Source organism: Thamnophis sirtalis, unplaced genomic scaffold (assembly GCF_051295495.1).
Source record: "Thamnophis sirtalis isolate CommonGarterSnake01/CBP01778 unplaced genomic scaffold, rThaSir2_p1.2 scaffold_5, whole genome shotgun sequence".
NCBI lineage: Eukaryota > Metazoa > Chordata > Lepidosauria > Squamata > Natricidae > Thamnophis > Thamnophis sirtalis.
In genome coordinates this window covers 106,935,480-106,954,656 of record NW_028261385.1, presented here as the reverse complement: position 1 = coordinate 106,954,656, position 19,177 = coordinate 106,935,480, and the positions used below count along the sequence as shown (strand labels likewise).

The 19,177-nt window shown below is 37.5% G+C and overlaps 1 protein-coding gene across 1 annotated transcript; it reads left to right on the top strand.

Moving 5' to 3' along the window:
* The first annotated feature begins 235 nt into the window (after positions 1–235).
* LPCAT3 (lysophosphatidylcholine acyltransferase 3) lies at positions 236–18,814 on the top strand. Its single transcript, XM_014071891.2, has 13 exons — positions 236–469; positions 8,446–8,553; positions 8,666–8,772; positions 8,956–9,049; positions 9,300–9,337; positions 11,958–12,136; positions 12,425–12,533; positions 13,520–13,606; positions 16,086–16,252; positions 17,047–17,194; positions 18,039–18,197; positions 18,296–18,422; positions 18,506–18,814. Exons 1-12 carry the CDS (start codon positions 340–342, stop codon positions 18,410–18,412), a joined length of 1,443 nt encoding a protein of 480 aa, XP_013927366.2. The 5' UTR covers positions 236–339; the 3' UTR covers positions 18,413–18,422; positions 18,506–18,814.
* The last annotated feature ends 363 nt before the right edge of the window (positions 18,815–19,177 follow it).

Below are 19,177 nucleotides of genomic sequence, written 5' to 3'. Positions count from 1 at the left end.
TGGACGCCACCCTTCCTTCCCAATAGAAATGGCTTCCCTCAACTCTCAACAAGCTAGATGTCCCTTCACGTGTGTGCGTAGGGGAGGGGGGGTTATAAAAAAAGGTGTGGCTAACCTTTGCCTCAGTTAAGCGTTGAAGTTCTTGCTCCACCCTTCAGCCACCTGTTAGCCAATGGAAGGTGGGAGCCGGGAGTCTTGAAACCAATCGGCGTGACAGGAAAGTCGGCAGGGGCGTGGCTTAGGTGCGGGGGCCGCCGCGGCGGTACTACTACCGCGACTGCTGAAACGGGTTCGAAAGGGGTAACGGAGTGGGTTCTGTTCGGTGGCCCGGCGGAGAAGATGGCGGAGGACCTCGGGAGCGCTATCGCCGCCGTGGTGCGGCGCGTGCTGGGCACCAGCCTGGCCGAGATAGCGAAGTCGTTGGGCAGTTCGGAACAGGCACTTCGCCTCATCTTCTCAATCTTCCTGGGTGAGTATAAGAGCGAGGTGGAGGAGGAAGAGGGACGAGCGGTGCGGTGCCACGAGGGAGAAATCGTGGCTGCCCCGGCGGCTCCCGTGTCCCCTACCCCTACCCCTACCCCTACGCTCGGGATACCTAAAAAACCCCGCGCCGCCTTGCCTTTCCAGGGTTCAAATTGAGACAGGGGTCTCGGGGAGAGGGCGTCTGGGCTTCTCGCCGGGAGTGAGGGCGGCCCCCGTGAAACCGGATTCCGGTGGGCTGGGCGATCCTTCATGCCTGCGCTGACAGATGATCTCCTGTGCATATCTTTTTTTTTTTTTTTTTTTTGCCTTTATGGTTCGTCCTTGTTGCCTTACAGATATCTGGCGTCAACTGCAGGTTGTCATAAATCTCTGGAGCAGCAAACTCTTCTGAATGACAGTCTGCGAAGGATGGGGCAGTAGGGCTCCTGTAGCTCTCTTAATGGTTGGGTAGTGCAGGGAACCGGGTGAACCAGCAGCCTTGCATGACAAGTTGCACCTACTGACTTTTCTCCTTTATATGCCCCCAGGGGTGTCTGCAAAAAAAGTGTGCAGATAGGTCTTTAAAGTGTTAGCGACTCTGTTTTTCCTTTTTATCCTAGCTATTACAGGGACAAGGAATTGACTGTGCTGCTCTATGTCTGTGGTAGCCCACTGGTTGTGACCATCCCATTAAAATTTAGAATAGCAAAGGGTGGGGACAGCAAAAGAAAAGATAGCAAAGCTATTTTGCAGGAATGGTAACTTTTTCGCTCCCAATTTCTGCTCAGACATTTCTTAAGAATAAATGAGAATACATTTTTATCTGCCTTTTGCATCAGTAGTTAACAGCTGAATAGAAGCTTGAATGAGAAATTGTTTTTCTTAGGAGATGTTTAAATATGTGAAATGAACATGAATCATTAGCTCAAGATTTGGCAAAACTTTAAAATATTATGGCTTGTAGATGTTGGAGCTATGCATATTTACATAAAAGAAGATGACTGCTTATGTTCTGTATCAATTTGTTAATCTAAATTGTGAGAATGAACCCTAGGCCTGGGAATCTGGAAATACTTTTGATGTTGAAACATGAGAAGGTGGTAATTATAGTTCCAGATGGAACTATATCTATAATGTATTCTTACAAAACAGAGGAATTTTATTTTTTATGAATGCTTGCACTAGTAAGAAAAAATACAGGTATCACTTGCTTATTTTAATTACAGTTCTACCCTAGAAGTTATCCTTCTACATGTTTTGATCTAATGGCTGTTAAACCCGTGGCCCGTGGACTGGATGCGTCACACACTGGCCACACCCACACCTGGTTTAGCGAAGGGGGGAAAAGTCACAATACGTTATGTGATGACGCCATGATGACGCAAGTTTGGCACCCCTGATCTAAGTTGACAACAGCAACTCTTAACCTTTCTGGGCTCACTGGAAAGTTCTAATTTTCTACAAAGAAAGCAATATTATCAATTGTAAATATGATAATGTATATCAGAGGACATTAAACCACCTTGATTCTGAGCTCAGTGACATGGCATATAAGTTTTGTTTTATCACTGAAAATTTATTCCAGCAATATGTTGCCATTCAGTTGATAGATAATATCATATATAATACTAGCTGGATACCCGTGCTTTACCACAAAACTATGTGACCGGGCTTGATAAATTGACACTTAAAGCTCTAACTCCTTAGCATCAGAGCATGTTAATCCTCTTATTTTATGCACCTATTGTTTCTCCATTCTAGTTCATATGTCCATACAAGTAAAAGATCTGTGTAGCACATAGGAGTCACTAAGATACTTTGTAGAAGTGTAGGAATTAAGATTATAATTGATTACTTTTTAGGGAAGGGAAACACGATTTTTTTGGGTTCATTACTGTGCTGCTTTCTCAACTGAAAAGCAATATAACTTTGGAGACCAGATACTGACAAAATCCAACACATCTTGCCATGGAATGCTATCCATTTGAGCTACATAATTATTTTTGTTCCTATTCCTAATAGTCAAGAGTACCCCGAAGAGCAAATTAAGAACCACTTGTACTGGTATATAAAGGTGGAATTAACTTATTTATGTATAAGATCTCAGCATCTTACTTCATCTCAAGGTTTCAAAAGCTATTTGGTTTCACCGGTATGGTGAAACCAGTAGTAATTAATTCTGTATCTCTTATAGAAATCTTGGCCTTCCCATCCAGTGAGTTCTCTCTCCTATAGTTAAAACTACATAGTTGTTTCCCAAGCTTCTCACTGTTGTAATCTCTGCTAATCTCAGAGTAGAATGGCTTTAATTTAATGTACTTCTGCCAGTTTTTGAAGATCAGGTAACATGCCTATCCAAGGATGTACATGTGCTTACATTCACTGTTTCCATCAACCATTCATCCAAGGGCCTATATTTTGTGGAAGTAACTGTTGCTGCACTCTTTTCCATACTTCTGTATGTTCATGTATCTCAATAGGTGGTTATTTTAAGGTAACACCAAGATGATTGCATTGTAGACCTGTGTGTTGGGAGAATTGCAGATTTGTATATATTTTCTCATTTCAGATGTGTGCTTAATTAAGATTTCCAAGGTGTTATGTAAGATCTTCAAAACAGCCATGTTTGGAGCATACATTCAGTACTGTGGCTTGTCAAGATTCTTCAAGTTTACATGGAACAGAAGTTTTTACCTTTTCACATTAGCTTTCCCATTGCTTAATTACTTCCCAAATTTCCTCTGGTAGCTTTTGAAGCACAAATTTAATATAAAGAAAAAACATATCTGATGTATGTTCAGTTCTAGTATCCTACCTATATGTCATTTGTCAAATAGTGTTCATATTCAGGTTTTGGGAGTTCTTAACTTACATATATATATTTTTGTTAGAATAGTAATATTGCTGTACCATTTGATGCTGAACTGAAAAAAGTTTATTATGTTGCCATCAGTTCTTACTTGTGCCCTCAGAACTCACTTTTGTTCTGAAATCTGTTCCATATCCCGTTTCTGAGAGAGAGAGAAAACCACCTGTAGTCCAACCTCCAAGTCAGGATTCCACATCATGCAATTCAGTCTTGCCTTCTGTGATTGGCAGAATTTTATGATGCCTTAAGCATGGTGAAGTTTTCGTTATAGACAGTGGGATAGAAATGTTTGCATACAAAGCGTAAGCCTTGTTACTGTTACATGATTCTTCATAGAGAAATATTGGAAGCCCCAAACCTCAGGAAGTCTGAGTAGACTAGATTATAGTAATGGTGATGATTTTGCTTGTTTAATGTTAACATTGAGCTGTAGCAAAAATAGTATATTGCTTGCTTGCAATGCTATTTGGAGGTAAGTGGAACCTGAAGGGATAAGGTGGCAACATTTATTGACAAATAGAAAGCAATAATGAAAGAGCAATGGATAAAATGTTGCATACTTGGAATCAGAAAAAAGTCATCCTGATTCAATTGATATCTTCTCCTAGTTTTTGTTCATTTGTATAATAATACTTCATTTCAATGTAGCTTTCATGGAAGGAACTTTCAAACAGTTTGGACCTGTTGCTAATAATTACAACTTGTTGATCAATTTCTATAATGGTTTATAGGGCAAAAAAATCCAAATAAATCAAAAGTATGTAATACAAAAAGGATAAAAAAATTATGAAAGCAAAATAGCATTAGCAGAGATAAGCACTTCAGATTTAAATTAAAAAACTGAAAAATAAGAATGCATCTCTGAACTAAATGTATTGAACAAATAATACAGTTTAAAATAGACTTCTGAAGAAAACAAATGCATTCTGTGCAATGTATTTGCATATTTGTATTTACCACTTTCTTTTGCTCCTCAGAACAATGTCAGGCTTAGAAAATACATACTCCTAGATATTCTAATGGCAAATGTGTATTTTTAAGGACCAAGTTTACACAACCATTCTGAACATTATGGTGTGAATCGTGATGCACATTATCTTTTGCAAGATCATTCATATATGTTTTCTTGTATACCTCCAAATTTTGTCTACGTACCTAGAGAAGCAAAGAATATCAAAAGAAAAATGCTGATTTTCAGAATCCAAAATTATACAAACTGTAAGAAGAATACAGACGTCTTTAAAAACTGCTGATGTGGAACTGCCTTAAAATGAAAACCTGTAAACTTTGTAAGATTGACAATCAAAACATTACATATTGTCTAGGCTCATGTAAAAAGTAATAATCCATCTTGAATATACATTTAGTTACCTGTAATACTCTGTTCCCACCAATGCATTAGAAACTTCTCAAAATGCTTTCCCCCTTGTTCTCTGCCAACAAAACTGACAGACAGAAACCATGGATTATGATATTCCAACATAGGATGTTTTGTCCCAGTGCTGCTTTTGGGAATTGCATCTTAGATTTATAATCTTCATAAATGTATTTAAGCCAGAGGTGCAAACAAACATGCAAATCACAAGCAATGGATTGCTGTGTTTCTTTTTCTTTCAGTGCATTTTTTTATCACGTTTTCATTTTCTATATAAATGTTACCATGTAATTGAGTTATTTTAATAGTGCTGTGGAAATCTTGACTATCTGATGAGTTTAATTGATTACCTCAAAAAACACTTAATACCTGATATAGTAGTAATATAGATTTGAGCTTTTGAAATTATTTGGAAAAGTTTGGGATGAATTCTGCAAAAGCTATATCTCCTAAACTTTCAAAATTTACTACAAGTTGAGAATGTTCTTTTGCAGGATTTTTGTAAGTGAGAAAGATGTTTGTAGAAGTTGTATATTTATTAATAGTTGAGTATTAATATAATTCATGTATGCACATCTGTATAAAACATATATCCAGGAAGCTTGAGTTGAGCATATTGATCTAGAGGGGGAGAAGAGAGTGAAATCCAGTTTATGATATTGCTTCTATATTATATGGCAGCTGGGTTATCATATTTCCAGTATGACCTAGTCTAGTGGACAGAAAAACATGTATTACAGAATGTGGCATGTTTTGTTTTAAAAGTTCAGTTTGTGAAACTTGCATGTGTAACCTGGCCAAAAGCAGAAGTGCACCGAGGTGGCTTCTTCGCTTGCAGCTCATGCTGCACTTGAGAAAGATTTTATAAAGACATATAAAATATTAATACCCTAGGATAGATTACTTACATAGTATTTTATATCTCATTATAAATCATAGGAAAATATTGTGATTAGAGAGACAAAATGTCTTAATTGGGGGCTATGGAAGTAATTCAGGAAATCCTTTTACAGTTTCAGTAGAAACTTTCCTGTAGCTAAATTAGAGTGAAATTTAAATTTATGCTGCTTATTTGAAGCAGGAACTTGGGCTATATGTGCTGAGGTGCATTGCAGCTCTATAAAGCTTTAATTATTGCATCAGTATAGAAGACAGGGGTTACACTTGTACATAACATTAGAGGGTCGAAGCAAACTTTACTGTTTTTCCTGAGTTCTGTTACTCTTAATATTTGAAGTCATTTGTAATGTTTGAATGATTATTTCTCCCATTTTCTAATAATCAGTTTAGGCAGATTTGGATACATGAAACTTATTTAAACATATTTTACTGTAGAAAACTATAACTACTGTGGTGTGTGTATATATATATATATATATATATATATATATATATATATATATATATATATATATATATATATATATATATATATATATATATATATATATATATATATATATATATATAGTTAGTGTCACAACCCCTGGTAAGCCCCAATTATGGGAGGAAGCTAACTGCTTCCATCATCTGTCAATCGGCTCGTCACAAGAGTCCATCACAAAAACACACACACACACACACACACACACATATATATGTTCATTTTGTGTGTGTTAAGAGCAGCAATTTGATGTCCCTGTTCTTTATATAGAAAAGGGTCTTGATTAAGTAATACTATACATATATACAAATACAAATGATATGTTGCAACAGTGAGCAAGTTTTTTGTTGTTGTCAAGAATTATTTTACTAGCTAAATAATAGATGAAGCAAGTGCAGAGAATGAAAAATGACTGGATATTGAAACCATGGATCTGCATCAATTGGTCCTGATTTAAGGATGAAATATAGGAGAGGCTATGTCTTTATTAGTTTTTTTTTTAATTTTAGAGTCCTCTAAATGTGATGGACTACAGTTCCAACTATGCTCAGCCAACATGAGAAAGACTGGTTATGGATGAAGGAAATTGTAGACCAACACATTTGGAGAAAGATAATATTATGTTTCTGAGGCTGCTTTTCTGAGTACCATGCAGATTTCAACTTTTAATTTGGATGTCAGTCCTGGAAGCCATCTTTTTCACTGGAGCTTCAGGGCTGCCACATTTAGTGCCTGGGAAAATGGGAGGAGGGATTGCGAGGAGCCAGTGGAGGATTAGCCATAACAACATTCTTTTCTATGGGAGTCAGGAACACTCAGCCTGCACCTGGATGGGAGTGACTGGGGTTGTCTCCAATTGGGATGTTGAAATGATTGGACCATATGATGGACTTGTGGGTGAAGGGGATGGATCTTTGACTTCTTTTGGGTGCCAATATGACACATCTAATCAAATGGAACTTTGAGGAATCACTAGTCTTGGAGTCTTCTTTAGTTGGGGTGCTACTTGGAACCCTGACATTGGATTGTTGAGATGCAAACACTTAACTTGGGAGATTGGCAGTTTTTGAAAATGTAACATTTACAGGTTCCTTCCTTATTACTACAATTTGATAAAAGCAATATAAAATTCAAATTGTAGTAATAATTTGTTTCTGGAACTTTGCACTTTGATAAGGCCCAAGGGACTCAATGTCAAAAGGTTCTTTACTTATTAGAAATTCACAGCTATAATAATAACTGAATATATTTTCCAAGTGTAAACAAAGAAAAAATATATATCTAGTGGTGTTATAAGGCTTCTGTATTTGCCTCTACTGCAATGAAAAACATAACTAAAAACATAGTTTCCAATTTTATTCTATAGTTTTATATCTTGGAGTAGAACTGCTGCCATTATAAATACAGATGCAAAAGGACTCAGATGTCCATATATTCAAAACAAAGAAGGTAAACTTGAAATCTAGTGCATGAGGGCAGGTGCATTGTTGCCATTACTGAAACTTGGTGGGTTGAAACCCATGCCTGGAACATACTACTAGATATACATACTACTAGAATGATTTAAATTATTCAAAGAAACAGGCCTATCTAGAAGAGGTTGGACGAGTGGTAGAGGGGGAGGGGAAGTAGGGTAGAGGGGAATGTTGGAGGGAAGATGGAAAGTTGGAGGGGGGAGAAAGAAAGGGTGTATGGAGGGTGGAAGAGGTACATTGGGTTTCTATTTTGGGGGGTATTGTTGACAAGAGGAATGGCTGTGTTTATTGTTTAATGTTATATGGCCCCGGTTATGCACAGTATATATGTGACTGTACGAAATGAAAATGGAAAAATAAAATACTCATAATTAAAAAAAAAAAAAGCTAGAAGAGGTTGGACAACCATTTGTCCAGAATGGTATAGGTCTCCTGCTCAAGCTTGGGTTGGACTAGAAGACTTCCAAGATCCCTTCCAACCCTGTTATTCTATGTTCTATTATTCATATTGTGTTCATTTAAGACCTCACCATTCTCTATTCCATAAATGCCTCACTTTAGCACCCTCTGTTGCTCCTTCTCACTATTATTTCTGAAAACTGATAACAGAGTTATATATCTCTGATAATAAGCACTTGAAAGGCTTATTGAATAAGCGCCTCTCATATTTTTTAACTCAATGTTCTTTGCAAAAATACAGTCTCCAAATTTTGTAAGGTCAGTTTACTCATTTTACAGCCTCCTATTCCCCTAAAACTATTGCTGTCGGCTATCAAAAAGTGACCTACATCTTGGACCGAAGATCAGAATATGACTATATGTAATTTAATTTGTGAAATACAGATACACTATATTGATTTCACTTGTTTTCTCTCTTTAGGATACCCCTTTGCCTTGTTCCAACGCTACTTCCTTTTCCAGAAAAGTGACTACCTCATCCATATCTATAATACAATAATAGGACTTTCACTTGCCTACTTCAACTTTGGTAAGAGAGCTAGAAGAGTAATCTACTAGTGAGCACTGGGAAGGTGTCTGGGAGGGTGCACAATGCTGCTTGTCCGTAAGGTGTTTGTAATCACTTCTATTTACTTTCTTAGGGCCACAGATCTGTCACTCTCTCATATGTGTCTTCGTACAGTTTTTCATCTTGAGGCTCATGGGTCGCACAGTCACTGCCATTGCCACTACCTTCTGCTTTCAGATGGTAAGCATTTATTTATTTAAATTTACTAGCCACCCAACTCCAATGAACATACTTCCTCCCTTCATGTTTTTTAGGGAATTCTGATTTTGTCTTGTTTTGATGGGTTCAAGTACTGTGAGGAAATTTCAGGCAGAAAAAATAGAATCTATGCAATAGCATGTGATTTTAGCTAATATTTTTCAGACATATTTGATGGCTGGCTACTATTTCACGGCCACAGAGCACTATGACATCAAATGGACCATGCCACATTGTGTCTTGACTCTAAAGATGATTGGTAAGTATTTCCATTTCATGCAGTTCCTGACCTATGCAGTTTCATCTGGTCCCTTTATACTCAATCTTGTGGCTTTAATTTATTGCCTTGGAGATCCCAGAATTCTTATATCTTTAAAAACCATAACTGACAACTCACACCCAGATGTTTCTTAGCTGAGCTGTGACTAGATCCATATCAGTTCTATGTTGGCTGCCCACAAAGTGTTCAATAGGCATATTTCTTGTTTGATAATGTATATTTTTTGTAGGTTTGGTTATTGATTACTATGAAGGCAGGAAGGAAGAGGTGAGTAGTACCAGTTTTTCCCTCTATTATTCTTTAATCATAAATTGGAATCATAAGAGAAATTGAAAACACTTCTGTGACTCATACCAGATCACCTGTGATTGTAAAAATATCCCCAGAATATTCTTTATAGGATATAAATCATCACACATTTAGATTGAGGCTTTAAAATGAAATGTAGATATTTAATGGAAATTCACAATGAAGGAAAAAGATCTTGCAGCAATTGAAGTTCAGAGAGCTGTCAAGCTGGTGAGCAGACTTAAATCTCTAGCTGCAAATGGAGGGCCTAAAATTATGTGTTTATTAAGAGAATAAAATTTACAGACTATTGTTTTTATTGCACAATCTTTCAAAAAGACAAGCAGAAAGCAACATTCCTGCATCTCATAGATCTTAGACAGCAGCACCCTTCCGCCTTCATTTAAACAGTGCAAACTTTCTTTATCATGAACATTTCTTTTTGCTTCCATTAAATATATGTGGAAGATTAAAGCAAAAAAAGAACATGGCATCATTGACCAGTTAGAAAAATAATTGTATTCCATTTAGCTGAAGATTTACAAATAAGACCAAGGATGGTGATAACCCCCTTATGAACTTCTGTGTTGGTTCACCATATTTGGTTCACCAACTCTTCTGTATTAAAAACAGTATTATTACTGACCTTTAAAAAACTCAAAGTGAAAGCTTCCAAGTTAGAGGCTAACAACATTTATTTCAATACTTATAAGCATTTGATGCAGCAAACTAAAATTAAAGAAAGGATGAGATGTTTTGTGTATCTGTTGCTAAAACTGTTATTGTAGTACATTCATTCCTAAGAGGAAGTGAATGATTCCACAGGCAAGCAACTTAGATGTTTCTCAGAGTAAGTACAGAGTTATTTAAAATATAGTAAAGGTTCTTCATGGGAAAGTTGGAGGCAAACATATTAAGATAAAATCTCTTTTTAAAATTATTTCTTTTATTTGTTTATTAGGCTATTTTGCTGCTTCATTCAAGCTAACTCTCCTGTATGAATACAGATTCCAGCAGCTAAACTTCCCACTGATCCAATTCTATGCAATATACTCTGAACCCTTCTTGGCAGACACTGGAACAGAGTTAAATGGGCAGACTCTGAAGTTCTAAATTTGAAGATAATAGAATTGCTGCTAATTCTGTCAAAACCAAATTAGGCAGTCATACTGTACTAACAGAGGCCAAATTTTAGCAAAATAGGAAAATCTCCAATACTTGAGACTACAGTACAGATTGTCCTTGACTTACAAGTTTGTTTAATGGCCATTTGAAGTTACAATGGCATTGAAAAAGTGACCAATAACATTTTTCCCACTTACGACTATTGCTGCATCTCCATGCCCATGTGATCAAAATTCAGATGCTTGGCAGCTGACTCATTGTTAGCTGCCAGGTTGTAGTGTCCTAGGATCACATGTTCATCTTTTGCAACCTTCTGACAAGCAAAGTCAATAGGGAAGCCAGATTCACTTAACAACTGTGTTATTAACTTAACATCTGCAGTGATTCACTTAACAACTGTGGCAACAAAGGTCTTAAAATGGGGCAAAGCTCACTTAATAATTGTCTTGTTTAGCAACACAAAGCATTGTGGTCATAAGTTGAAGATCACCTGCATGTTGCTTCATAGCGATGGAAGAGGCTTCCTCCAAATGTTGATCTTGAGAAAACAAAAACTAAAATAGCAAACTCAGTGTTCAATCTAATGCCTTTTCCCCCTTTTCTGGTTTTAACTGTTTAGCCTTGTTACATGTTTTTATAGACCCAAGATTTTACAATTGTTCTTTAAAAGATTGTTGGCTTAGTGAGAATACTGCAGTTTGGATTTTGAATATTTTAGAATGCTTAGATAAATTTTCTATTGACTTCTCTTCAAGTCTCTGGATAAAGGCTACAAATAGCAACGAGGTGGCTTAAGAGGAATGTAATGTAGAAAATTTGTGTGAGTTCTGTCTGCTAATATCCATAGGTTACTGGCAGTTTGACAATGGAAGGGTATCTTGTTTGTTTAGGGAGTGGTTTTTTTTTAATTCATTTGGAATATGTGACTTGTTAAATTGTTACAAGCAATTGTAACACAATTGTACAAATTGTTACAAGTGCTTGAAAAGGGATATTGCTGCAATCTTCAGCTTATCAGGGGTCCTGATGTGGTTGTCTCCACCTCTGGTTATCTGTTGCTGCAGTACCAAAGAATAAACTGATAAAACTGTAATTGGCAAGCACTTGCAATGCTTATTGCATTAAGGATGTAACAGAAAAGGAAATATATTTTTCATCTTATTTTTAATTTCACAACTGTATATTTGTACGATTTGTTCTACTGTACACTATTCGTGCAGCAGTATTCTGTTTGTTTTTATATGCCACTTCTCTTGAAAAGAGGCCTTGAAGCAGCTTACAATAACATTAAAAATGATTAAATAATTACTTTTTTTCACCTCACAGTTTTTTATTTATGCCAAGCAGTTGAAATTCTGAACTCTGAGTTCAGAAGACTAAGTATAGAAGATCAAATTCTTTTGAGATTCAGAAGCTTACAGGAAAGGTTTCACTTAGGAGTACTAATGTTAGTGTTTTTCTTATTATGGTGCAGGAATCCCTAGAGCCTGACCAAAAACAGTTTGCTGTCCGGGGAGTTCCTACTTTGCTTGAGGTCTCTGGCTTCACCTATTTCTATGGTGCCTCCATGGTGGGCCCTCAGTTCTCCATGACACGATATCAGAAATTGGTGAAGGGTGAGCTGACTGATGTTCCAGGCCAAAGACCCAACAGGTAATCTTCCATGCTGAGGCCTCTACAAACCAACTGCCCAAGTCCAAGTCTTTCTCATTAAGGATACATTTATGCAACTCCCAAACTAGCACAACATTGTTGATACTATCTGCATTGGGAGCCGTTCAGGGATTCTCACTTATTAAGGAATGTGGAGGAACCCTGACAGAATAATCTTTTAGTTGTGAAATGCGAACATTATCTGAACCATTTCAACCAAACCACATGTTTCCTTTGTTTTGAAATATGACACAAGAGGGAGTCTGGATTTTCTGACATTTGTTACAGCTTTGTTCCTGCTCTTAAACGTCTACTTCTGGGAACTTTCTTCATGATAATCTACACTATGGCGTCACCTTATATTGATGAGGAATATCTTGGCTCTGATGATTATATGGTAAGTAGTGCTAAAGGCCGCCATAACTTCATATTAGGAGAATGAAATTAAAAATAAAAATAATGTTTGGCTACATTAGGATAACAGTTTAGCTTACAAGAAACTTTATAATGATCATCACTTGAATAACAGCCTATAGCTCTCTGATCTACAGTTTTTCGATTTTGTGTCATCTAGATGTGCTGAATTAAAATTTCCAGAATTACAAACCAACATGAGATTTGAAATGCAACCAATCTAGAGGCATTAGATTGAACAGCTTGCTTTTAGTCATCTGCTAGTACAAATGCAACAGTATCCCTTGTTCCTAAAACACCAGAAAAACAACCAAGTATCTTTCTTTACCACGTTTTCCCCCACTATTTGCTTTTATACACACACACGCACACACACACACACACCTGTTTCGAAAGTTCAACTTTTTATAAGTAATGTATTGAGTAGTATCTTTTGATGAAGGAAAACAGTGCCCATCTATCTCTAATATCTACAATAAAGGCACTTAATGAGTTGCCTGAGTCAAATTCTCAGATGTTCTCTATGAGAATGCATGCACTCAGTGCTTTGATTTACACATCCTAACAATTTCTTAATAGTTCACATTATGCTTGTCATGGCTTTGAGACCAGGAAATTTGAGACTAAGAAAGCTATTTTTGAAAGTGCCCTATTTCAGGTTCTTAGGCTGGCCTTTTTTTTTTTTTTACCTCAGATGAACCCTGTGATTAAATGTTGGACTATTAAAAATAAATTTGCTCCTTCTGGCTTTTAAGTGAGGACATATTTTTTTGTATTTACTGTGTGATTTTATTTTGATACTTCAAAATGTCTTTAAATATAAAATACTTTTATGATTGGTTTATGATATTGAAGTACATTTTTATACTATAAGCTTGGAAAATTAAAATAGTTAGTGCTAGTTATTTATACAAAAAGTTTTGGCTTCTGACACTAATCTTATTTTACAAATGTGCTCTTATAATGCAGAAACAATCCTTCTGGTTTCGCTGCTTTTATATATTGATCTGGGGCAAGATAATGCTTTACAAGTACGTTACCTGTTGGCTAGTGACGGTAAGCCTGGAAGTTGACCAATTTATTTCCTTTCTTAATTTGAGGTCACCTTTGTTTTGAAAAGGACTAACACATATTTTATTTATATATTATAACCTGAGAAAAGACAACAACATAATCATTCTCCCAGCTGACAAAAGGTAACACCACAGTGGTGATGAACACATCTGACTACCAAGCCAAACTATCCAACCTACTCCAAGACCCCGCTTACAAACCTCTAAACACAGACCCCATCACTTGGGAAAAAACCACCAAATCCAAAATAAAAGCCTCTCCCATCAGTGAAGAGATCCAGCAAAGAATCATCCCCAGAGAGAAATCTTCCAGATGCCCCAAGCTCTATGGCCTCCCCCAAGATACACAAAGAAGGAACACTACTCAGACCCATAGTCAGCTCCATAGGTTCACCTCTACAGAATCTTGCCAAATTCCTCGCCAAACAACTCCAACCCTATGCAGAATCCATCACCTCACACGTAAAAAACTCACTCCACTTCATAGAAACAATAAAAATACAAAACCTACAACCCAGTGACCTACTCGTGAGTTTCGATGTCATATCCCTCTTCACCCAAGTGCCTATAAAAGAAGCCTTGACAGCTATCCAGAACAAACACAACCCCCTAAACACATTCTGGACCTGACCAACCACTGCCTAACCAACACATACTTCATCCATAATGGACAAAGATACAGATAGAAGGAGCACCCATGGGATCACCCTTCTCACCCGTCATCGCAAACTTATACATGGAACATTTTGAAACTAACGCCTTAGATAAATCTGAACACAAACCCAAACTCTGGCTTAGATATGTTGATGACACTTTTGTGATTTGGCCACACGGAAAAGAAAAACTGGACAACTTCCTCACATATCTCAACAGCCTACACCCCAAAATACAATTCACCATGGAAATAGAAGCAAACAACCAACTTCCTTTTCTGGGTGTCCTAATCTACAAAAAACCCAATGGCTCCCTAGGACACACCATCTATCGAAAAACACACACACCAACTGCTACTTAAACACACAAGCCCATCACCACCCTGCACAGATCAACTCTGTAGCCAAGACCCTCATCTCCAGAACCAAACACCTAGCCGACAAAGTCCATCTGAAAACTGAATTACAGACTCTCACAAACGTATTAATCTCCAACGGATTCCAAAGAAAAACAATTAACAATCTAATCCAAAGGGAGACTCCCCCCAAAAACCGAGACACAGAACAGGACAAGGCATCACCCTCCTCCCTTATATCAAAGGCACCACAGATAAAATCAGCAAAATTCTCAACAAACACAATATCAAGACAGCCTTCAACACTGACCAAAAAATAGCCAACATCTTAAGAAATCCCAAAGACAAAATCCAGCTAGAAAATCAAGGAGTCTACGAAATACCATGCAAAATCTGCCCTACAGCATACATAGGACAAACAAACAGGAGAATAAATGCACGCATCGCAGAACACAAGAAAGCAGTAAGAAAAAAGAAAAAACTTCCTCCCTTTTTCAGCACCTTAAAGCTACAGGACATGAAATTAATTTTGAAGGAACCAGGTTAATCTCCAAAACTGAACACTTCAACAAGAGAATAATTATGGAAACTATTGAAATAGAGAAACACCCCCACAACATGAATAAACGTGACGATACCTCCCGCCTACGAGACATCTGGAAACCAGCCCTAATCAACAAACTAGCCCCACCCACCACCCAGGCCGTTACAACACGAAACAACAATGGACACACAGCCAGCATCAATCAGCACCAATCTACCAATCATGATACAACCACACAACCAATCATTCCATTTACTGAAACAAAGGCAGCACTTCACACACACACACACCCCTAGATTTATAGAATGACGGCAGCTCTGACCATGCTTTAAGCCCAAAACCCAGGCTGAAGATGGCGAATGAGACCCAAGTGATATTTAGGCTTCTAGTACTTGGGCAGCCGAAGCAGTTCTAGCTAACCTAACCTATTCAGTAGTTTAAAAAATAATATCAATCCTTTAAACTATATCCAGGAAGCAGTTTTGATTTAGTGCAGATCTTGTACCAGTTTACATCATTCAGGCACTTTTCAAGATTACTCCCACATAGAATCTGTTATAATAGTTCAAGCTGTCACTAAGGTGGGGAAAAATAGTTAAATGTGACCACTTCAAGAATCATTGTAGCTGATGGGTTTCTTTTAATTGTTCAAATCTATGCTCTTCACCACAGCTGCCACATGGGAATCCAGATCAAGCTGGATATCTCTTCTTTCAGGGAGAGTCTCATCTCTAGCTCACTTTACTACTACGGTAATTAACACTGGACTTAATTTTAGCTTATTGTACTTCATCTAGCCCGTTATTGTGTCTAGCCACTAATCCAGGACTTTGAATATGTTTTCTAATTAGGTTAGATAGAATAATATCTAATTGGCATAATTTAATAATCCTGTTATTTTCATTCCAGGAAGGAGTTTGCATCTTAACTGGACTAGGCTACAATGGAAGGGATGAAAAGGGGTTACCACAGTGGGATGCTTGTGCCAACATGAAAATCTGGACGTTCGAGACAACTCCTTATTTTACAGGAACCATTGCCTCCTTCAATACTAACACCAACAACTGGGTAGCCCGGTAAGCATAACTTGGCTGTTTTCTGCAAAACGGTTTTAGGCAGCTGGAGAGAAATAAGGATGGGATGGGGATGAGATTGTGTTTGGGAAGATTAGGTGATTTTTGTGTGCAAGGCCTGAGTGAACAATTTGCCGCTCCCAGAGCATTTTTGACCACTACTGCAGAAAATCAGCTGCAAGTCTCTCAGGGAGTTTGAGCAACATAATGCACAAAAACAAAAACAGATAAAACTCCAAAACTCACTCAATCATACGATATGACTGCCCTCTTGCATTGCCCAACCCATTGCAGTTTGTAGTCCTCTAAAAAATGTTAAGCCTCCCAAGATTGTTGTTTGGCTCGAAAAGCAGAGAATATACAGCTGGAGGCTAAGAGAATTGGGCTAGTCAATACCTAAAATGTGAGTAAGAATTAAATGTATGTTGCTTTCTTCCATGATGAAAGAAATGCAGCTATAGTTTCCTCCCACTTCCACAAAACAAATATGATTTATTCTAAGAATTATTTTGACTTAAGAGCAAGGAGCTATTCAGAACACTGAAACAGTATCCCTGATTTCAGTATCCACTGAGAACCTTTTATATTTGGAACTTTTAATAAGCATCTTGTATTCTCATATCATTTAAAGCTAGAGCCTGCAAAATTTTAATATTTGCCCTTTATTTTGAACAGCCTGAAGTTAAAGAATAAAATGTTGGCAGTTTCTTGGATGGCTTTGTTAAGTGTTTTTTTCCCCCTGGAGAAACAAAATATTGTTGACACTTGTCCTGACAATATTATATTTCCATTCCTAGCTATGTATACAAACGGCTGAAATTCCTAGGAAACAAGTTACTATCGCAAGCTATGGCTTTGCTTTTCCTGGCTGTCTGGCATGGGTTACACTGTGGGTATCTAGTTTGCTTCCAAATGGAGTTCCTGATTGTCATGGTGGAGCGGCAGGTGAGGACCTTTTAAAGCATTATCTTAGATAATATTTAGTATCTGGATCCAGTTTGTTTTTTTAAAGAAGTCAAATAGAGTGAATTATAGATTGAGTGACAAAATTATGCTGAGCCATCCATGGGCACAAGAAAGAATAGTCAGACTGATAAAACCAGTGATGTGCTACAAGTCCCACTTGTTTTCCACATGCAGCATTGCACTGATGCTCAGCGGGAATGGAACTTGCATTGTGACACTGCTTTCATTTTAGTGAAAGGAGCAAGATCAGAAGCCCCTAAAGCTGCATTTGGTTCATTCAGTTCATTGAATCAGGTTGTTTCAGATTACATTTTAGCACATGGATGAATCCAGCAATTATCACAATGTGCAAGGACTCTTAAGTACTGAAAGTTGCTTTTGAGCTTCCTCAATGACACATTTATGCTAAGTAATTAAGTTGAACTCTTCTTAAGAGAAGGAAATAAAGTGTTAAGTCTGTGCATTTCATTGTGTGGAAGACATTAGTAAATGTAAATCCATGCAGGAAAAGGAATAAATGCAGATTACATTCTTTGAAGTGGTTGACAACTGCAACACATTGGCTTAGGGAAACAATCTCTTGAGGAACCCAGAACAATTTCAAACTGAGCAGTTTGAAGCTGATTGGCAACTTGTGAGAATTGATAGAAATACCAAATGATTGTTGAAACAACTGCTGCTCAATAGAGATGGCAATAAGCTCACTGAAGAGATATTTCTGAGGAAGGAAAGTAAAAAATGGGTAAGCAGCAGAGAGCCATGTTTTATTTGTTCATCTGTAGGCTTAAAGCTTATTATGGTTTTGGCTTTTTTGTAATTACAGGCTATTAAACTGGTAAATGACAGTCCATTTCTGTCTGCCTTGTCTTCAAACATCATATTGAGGCCCTTCTTTTACCTGATTCAGCAAATTATTCACTGGATGTTCATGGGATATTCTCTAGTACCATTTTGCCTCTTTAGCTTGGAAAAGTGGATTAAGGTACCAAAGGAGTCAGATTCTCTACAAGAGGGCATTTCCCCTCGATTTACTGGCTGGAGAAAGACACAGCACACTGACTTCCTCATCCTCTTTTGCAGGTGTACATGTCTATTTATTTCGTAGGCCATGTGTTCTTCTTTACGTTGCTGTTTACATTGCCTTATTTCCGAAAAATATTTGTGCCACGAAAAGAAAAGCTAAAGAAAGCTGAGTAATGCCCAAAAGGTGAGAGAACTATTCCTGACTAGTCATTAGAGCATAGTGGTCTTGGGTGACATCTAGTTAACTTATTTTGCTTTTTCTTTCAGATTGTACCGTGTGTGCATTTATTACAGGATGGTTGAAGCATCACCTGCCAAATTTGCTGTGGACAAACTGTATTAGTGACTGGGGTGAAAGAGCACAGGGGTCAAGACCCCAAACTGAGGGGAACAGGCTGCAGACCTCTTTACCCTTTCTACAGGTTGCCTTATCTCAACTTCTCCCCAGACACTTCCACCTCTGCAATGTCATGATTGTAAAGCACTTGATCCAGCTCCCATCTAGGAATGGAGCATCTGCCTGACTTTTTTACTTTCCAATTCCACTAGATAAAATTGGTCCAAGTTGGTTTTTCATTCATGCTTCAGCTGCTTCTTTTCACCAGATTTTGGAACTGGTACTGTTTTTCTATTACTAGTGTTATTTGTAGCTTATGGTAAAAATGAGGAACATAGTTAAATGTGGTATGCTGATTCTTCAGAGATTGACCTTGTCTCCTGGATGCACATGAAGGTTACCCACTTTATCTTCACACCTTGTTCTTGTGCCTTTAATGAAGTGCACCTCAGCAACCGAGTACGCTTCTCTTTTTGTACAGATAATTGCTTATATACAATGCCAATCTTGGTACAGTTTCAGCAGTGGTGAGTACATTTTAACCAAAGTGTGTGTTCTGATAATTCTATTTCTCCTGAACACAGGAGACAGTTACAGGCATC

What these genes read in the sequence shown, in the direction of transcription:
- LPCAT3 (XM_014071891.2), top strand. Translation starts at nt 340, where the DNA reads ATGGCGGAGGACCTCGGGAGCGCTATCGCCGCCGTGGTGCGGCGCGTG. An exon ending in CTACCTTCTGCTTTCAGATG is followed by an intron (nt 8,773 to 8,955) that starts GTAAGCATTTAT and finishes AATATTTTTCAG; the next exon opens with ACATATTTGATGGCTGGCTA. An exon ending in ATGAAGGCAGGAAGGAAGAG is followed by an intron (nt 9,338 to 11,957) that starts GTGAGTAGTACC and finishes ATTATGGTGCAG; the next exon opens with GAATCCCTAGAGCCTGACCA.